The sequence below is a fragment of the Hippopotamus amphibius genome, chromosome 10, assembly GCF_030028045.1.
Source record: "Hippopotamus amphibius kiboko isolate mHipAmp2 chromosome 10, mHipAmp2.hap2, whole genome shotgun sequence".
Classification (NCBI taxonomy): Eukaryota; Metazoa; Chordata; class Mammalia; order Artiodactyla; family Hippopotamidae; genus Hippopotamus; species Hippopotamus amphibius.
The window spans coordinates 20,451,642-20,458,320 of NC_080195.1; the positions used below are offsets into that span (position 1 = coordinate 20,451,642).

The 6,679-nt window shown below is 42.2% G+C and overlaps 1 protein-coding gene across 1 annotated transcript; it reads right to left on the bottom strand.

Moving 5' to 3' along the window:
- Nucleotides 1–1,804: 1,804 nt before the first annotated feature.
- On the bottom strand, nt 1,805–6,138 carry C10H8orf48 (chromosome 10 C8orf48 homolog). The gene is given in 2 exon segments (XM_057697965.1): nt 1,805–4,147; nt 4,150–6,138. Coding segments are annotated over 2 exon segments (906 nt in total). The 5' UTR covers nt 5,027–6,138; the 3' UTR covers nt 1,805–4,118.
- Nucleotides 6,139–6,679: the final 541 nt, after the last annotated feature.

A 6,679-nucleotide genomic window follows, 5' to 3' on the forward strand; every position in this document is an offset into this window, starting at 1 on the left:
CACTTAGTTCTGTTCCAAGGATTTCGTTTTTCTAACACTTGTTAAATGCATAGATTTGTTTCTCACTGCAGAAATTTTTTTGATTAAAAAAACTTACATTAAAAAAATACACTAAATAGATGCACATCTATATAATTTATATTTTATAGTTACATAAATTGCATATTTGTATAATCCTGTACCAAGTTGCCAGATACAGTTTTAGTGCATTGGGGAAATACATGGTTTCTTAGCCTCTGATCTAATGGACTTTTCCTTCCAGCTGTACTAGACTCTCTTGGGTGCAGCTATAAAGAGTTTGGAAAAAGGATATTCATTCCTTTTGAATTTGTTCAGAGACAATAAAAACTATTTTCAAGTTTGAGCATCAAGAATTTTCACCTCATTGCAAAAATGCAAAAAGTCATGAATTATCTTTAAAATTAACAATTCACATAAATGTTTTTTTATCTGAAAATGTGAATTCCAGAAAGATATTTTTATATTAATTCTTTTAAATGAATACTGTATTAATTGGCTGCATATGGAAAGATATCTTATCAAAAAGTTTCCCACTAATTTGCCACTGAGGAAAAGTATGTATTATATACACAAAAAAAGGGGGAATCCAAGCCATGGAGAGAGAAAGAGATAAAGATTACAGAAAACAGCTACACAAAAGCAAAACATTGACAGAAAAGAATATGCTAGACGATTACTTTCTTCTTTTGATGCAAAAGACATATTAAACCTCATTATTTGAATACACTTTTATTTTTTCATCCATGAAACTTTTGTTGAGCACCATCCTGTGCCAGGCAGTGTGCTAAGCCCTGTGGATATCATGTAAGATGGAGCCTCTACTCTCCAGTTGCTTACAATCAAGTAAGAAAGAAAAGATTATTGACACAAGTGTTATAATATGAATTTATATTTGTGCCTTAGCATACAGACTACAGCCTTTAATTCTGAGTAGTCAGTGTTTCAGGGTTATGGGCTGAGTCCAAAGAAGATGAGGCTTTAGACTGAGTTAAAGAGTACATCAAACCACATGATCATCTCAACTGATGAAACAGCCTTTTATGAAATAAAAACATTCAATAAGAATAGAAGGGAACTTCCTCAAAATGAAAAAGGCCACTTATGAAAAACCCACAACTAGCATACTCAGTGGTGAAAGACTGAAAGCTCTTCCTCTAAGATCAGGAACAAGACAAGATGCCCACTTCACCACTTCTATTCATTATAGTACCTGAAGTTAGAGCCACGGCAGTTAGGCAGGAAAGAAAAAACAGTATCCAAATCAAAAGCAGAAAGTAAAATTATATCTGTTTACAAATGACATAGTCTTCTAGCTATAAAATCCTAAAGAATCCATTTTTTAAAACTGTTAGTGTAAATCAATGAATTCAGCAGAGTTTCAGGATACAAAATCAACAGGCAAAAATCAGCTGTATTTCTATGCACTAGCAATGAACATCCAAAAAGAAACTGGATGGGAAAAAATCTATTTACAATAGCAAACAATGGAGTAAAATACTTAGGAATAAGTTCAATAAAAGAGGCACACAACTTGTATGCTGAAAACTATGAAACATTTCTTTCAAAATTAAAGAATTCCTAAACAAATTTTAAAAATCTCTCGTGCATGGATTGGAAAACTTAGTTGACTAAAGGGGTGAATTATGACCCTTAGTGGGGAAATTATTCAGAATTTTGATTATGTGAAATGTGAATATATTAAGATGGCAAAGATTAAGCATAATGTACTGTGGATTTCAAATAAAAAGTTACTACGAAAATGGTAATGATTTTATTTCCCATTTTATTTAGGAATGACTAAGAGAAAATACACAAAATTTTATAGGCAAAAAAAGAGTATCTTTATACATAAATGAAGGTCTAAAGACAAAGAGTAATATTGACATATGATACAAAGGCTATGTTGACTGTGATAGCTTAAGTGTTAGACATATAGAAAAATTACCTCCCCCACTTTCCCTCTACAGCTAAACTTCAAGAAGTCTACACCTATATTCCTCACTTCCTTAGCTTACATTTATTCCTCAATCTGCTTTGTCAGTCAGCCCAAGTATTATGACTGAAGTGGTGGTTGTTAAGGCAAAGAGGCCAGCACATGACTAAATCATTTCCTGTGAACTCCATTGCAATGGCATGCTTAGATAAACCATCCTCTTGAAATGTTCTCTTTGGTCTCTCTGATAATACACTTTCCTGGTTTCCTTTATTCTTCTATGATGACTTCTTCTCAACCTCCTTTGCTGGCTTATTCTCCTCTACACAGCCATCAACTGAACTTCTCAGGAGTCGGTCATAGCCCTTCTTCTCTTCTCATTCTACTTTCTTCTAGAAGAGCTCACCATATCCATGACTTCTACTTCCAACTACAGTATATGCCAGTGGTCCCCAACCCCTTGACCCTTTACTTCAAATCTCTAGGCTAAGACCTTTTCTCCAGATTACAAGCACAAATAGCCAAATGTTTCTCAACCTCTCAATATAAATGTCTCAAATATTCCTCAAACTAACCATATCCAAATAATCGCCCTCTTCATCAAACATCATCCTCTTCCAATGTTCCTATCTTAATGAAATTATCATTCATCCAAATTCTTAACATTTATCTTTTATTAAACACCCATAACACACCCAAAGAATGTCAATTATTACCTCCTAAGTATTTCTTACATCTCTATTTCTTTCTGTCTGTACTGTCAAAACCCTGGTCCAAACTGCCAGCAGCTCTCTCCTGGATTGTTATACAAACTTTATAACTATTCCAACTATAAAATGTTGCCCTCCATAATCTGAAAAAAATACTGGGTGGAAAGTCTTTAGTCCTCAACTTTGTGAAGGAAGCACAGTAAACTCTTAAGTTTCCAACATGCCTACAGAAATATTATCAAACGCAAGTCTGCATGCCCGCCACACAATGAGGCCAAACAATATCAAAACACCAGAGTTTGGAGCGGAGAAAGGTTTATTACAGGGCTATGCAAGGAGACAGGTGGCTCATGCCTTAAAACCCCCTAACACCCAGAAAGCTTTCACCAGAGCCCTTTTATAAGAAAGGTGAGGGAGGGGCATGGTTAGTTGTTACAAACTTCTTGGTGTCCGATCCTTTTTTCTTGAGGCCAGGTCACCACGTTCCTATAAACCTCCACCAAAACAAATTGTTATTCTCTGATCTGACAAGAAAGGGCAAGACCCCGAAGCACAACTTTTGCCCCCCGAGGTCCAGGCCCTGGCGTAAAGCGGCGGGGGGGAGGGGGGGGCAGTCCCTGCTCGAGCCAGTTACCCTGCCTGGGAGTGTTTGTCAGCACCCAGGTGGGTCCTCCTGCCAGTGCCCAGGCCCAGGTGAGGAGGCAGATCTCAGCTGGCGGCGCTCTCAAGGCCAGGTCCCCAGACCCTGCCCAGCCAACATCACTGAGGGAGCCAGGCGCCCAGGACCCAGCCGGCCCTCTAGCTTTTCATTTAACTTGGAGAGAACCATTTGAATAGGATCAGTACAAATATGTGCCGCAGCAAATACCAATCAGGTTAATTCCCAGCTCACAACAATTGTCCTTCTTTGAGAACCGCCCCAACCACAGAGGTGGACCTGAAATAATTGATGTGCAATGTCCTTGCAACTTAACCCTGACCTCTGACCGCCTCCTAAGGGTAGACAACTGGACCAATTTTGAAACTTGAACGGAGACACTGAAGCTGGTTGAAGCTGTTACCTTAATAGCAGTGTCCATATACTCCAGCTGCTGAGGCCTCCAGGGACTGCGGCCCATGAAGACCGCCCGCCGCCCTTAGGTCACAGAGGGAATGGAGGTTCGCTGCTGCTTCAAGGCCTGGGCCCGGCCAGCAGGCGGCTATGGCCAGGGTTCTGGGGCTCTGCAGGACACAGCCCTCAGCCTGTCCCCGGCCCCGCGACTGCCTCTCACCACACTCTCTGCCACGAGGACCACTGCAAGCTGACTGCCAGCATAGTGGGACCTCGGACTGCGCTCAGTCTCGCGATAACAGTGGCACCAACCATCTAGCGCTAACAGGCTGCACGCCCACTCCGCCCCCATTACAGAAATGATGGTAATTATTCAAATACACAAGAGAAACATTTATCCACGTTACACATTATCATTAATAAACACCATCCCCTGTTAAGAGTAAGAGGTTTGAGAATTGGTAGACAAAAAGGTGAATGACAAGCACTATTTCCATTCTGCTACATCTTCTGCTTTGTACCTGACCTTTCAAAACCAGAGTATCCAATATGACTTTTCTCCTTCAATCTTTCCCAGATTATTCTGGGGTCATCTGAAAGCCTGGGAAGGCTCTGATGTGCTTCTCCGATAAGGGTAAGAAAGTCTTTGGTATGAAGATATTCATCTATTTTCTCTTGGAGTAGAAGTGACTCCAGTAAAGTCTTCTTCTGTTTCAGGAAGGCAGATTGGGCCAGTTCTGCTCTTTTTCTGTTACAGCTGGGACACTGAGAAGAAATGTGTTGCTTAGTTGTTGCCACCTGTTTGGGTGTTGTCCTCATGTTTTTAAAATAGATTCTGTTCAAAAGCTCATCAGGGACAGTACAGTTTAAGGCATCTACCTCTGGAGCCTCTGCATCCGATTCAAGCTGTAGCTTTTTATGTCTGCTGCTCTTTTTCCCCTTAGAGTTTGCTCTGTGATGGATCAGGTTTATCTTAACGGTGCAGAAAGACTGCAGGGCATTCCATTCTTCAAGGGATGCCTGAGTGATTTCTGTTTGAAGTTTAGTGTCTGGTTGGTACTGTCCAGAGTGCGCGTCCTTGCCCTTGAGGTTGTTGATCCATCTTCTGCTCAACCTCTTTTCATTATTTTTGAAGTCTGAAAGCTCTGATTGGTTATCTCCATACTCCGAGCGTGCAGTCAGCCTGCCACTCTCAGATTCGCTCCCGGAGGCACAGGACCAGGGCTGCAGTCTTCCAGAGGAACTGAATGAACCGGAACTCCGTACCTCATCAGTAAAGGACTCCAAGGTCTCCTTAGAAAGGTCGCCCATTGTCCTGATGTCTGTATGGGTCAATTCCCCCTGCTTCTCCGAATCCTCGGGCTTCTAGGCGGATGGCCATCACACTGCATCAGGCTCTGCTCTTCACCTGCTTTGCTGTGATCAACACGGCCTCAGGAACTAGTCAGTCCCGAGCCCCTCCGGGATGGGTTTTGGAGCCGGCAGGTCCGTGGGGAAACTCTTCCGGGCGAGTCCTTCCCGCTGCCTTGGCAACCAGGAGCGGTCCTGCGCAGTGGGTCGCTGAGGCGCCGCGCTCCTCCCCTTCCCCCGCCCGCCCCAGAGCCAACTGCTCCTGCGTAGATCCTGTCCGTATGCCGGGCAGACAAGATTGCTCTCTGCAGTCACCTCCATGGTGCTTTTAGTACAAAATCTAATAATCCTCGAGAAAAGGTTGCAAACTCCTCTTCCCCAGGGGTCAAAAAAGTGTGCACGTATGTGAGGTCAACAAGGAAAGGCGGCCTCTGACTAATCCAAGAATGCACGCCGCGCTTAAATGCATCCAAAAAAACAAAAACAAACAAACAAAAAACCCCAAAACAAACAAACAAAAAGTATTCTTGCTGGAGGAAAAACACAAGCAAAAAGATATCTGCCAATCAGATAGCCAAGAGATCATCTCATCGTAGACCACGTCTTAGGATAAAAATCGAAATACTGAAACCATCCTGTAAGACTGCTGTGTGGCACGGCTCCTAAGTATTCCTCCACCCTCATCTTGCACAGCTTTTGGTTGCTCCAGCATTTTGGGCGACTTTGCAGTTTTGCCAGGTAACAGATTCTCAGGTCTTTGTTCAGGCTGTGCCCCTCTTCATGCCGCTTCAACGCTCCTCTTCCCTCTTCCTGTGATTAGTTACCGCTCCTCTTTCAGTCCCATTTTTTTCAGGAAGGGCTTCATACCCACCCCTGCCCCCAAACACTATTGCACAGCCTTTCTTTCCAAGTCTGCAGCTCTGCGTTTTATGCATATTTGACAGTGCCTCTCACGTTGACCCCTGATTAAAAACCCCATGAAAGCAGAAATCCTGTCAGTGTTGCCCAGCAGTCAACAGGTACCTGTTACATACAAGGTGCTCGGTAAATCTCTGTTGAGTAAGTGTGTTGAATGGCTATGGAAGCGGAAATAAGTATCATCTCACACGGGTCGGCGCCTGGATCTTATGGCATAAGTACTACAAGGTCAAAGAACTCCAGCCTTTTCTTCTTCCTGAAAGCCGCCTCCCACCCTCCCACCCCCAATTAGGCTGCTACTCCTAATACATCCTTTTAAAACAGACATTTTAAAAATACGTTAGAGTTTTATTAACAACTATGCTCAGAAATTATAAAATGTTGACTCTGAAGAATGACTTTTTCTAGACCTGAATAAATATGAGTCCAGGTCTTAGTAAATATCTGAGGTAATATCAAGAGAATGGGTTCCCTTGCTCCGTTCCCTCTGTGTGTGGGTGGGGGGAGGTGGCAGTGGGAGGTTTTATTCAAGTCTAGCCAGGTATAGTTAATGTTATTACAAAAGTGCTCACTTTGGCAAAGAGTCAAAAATCTGAAGTGTTCAAAAACATCTTTCAAATATGAGCCAGCTTCATATTGAAGATAAAGAGATCCCAACTTCATTTATTCCACTGAAATCATATTTTATCATATAAT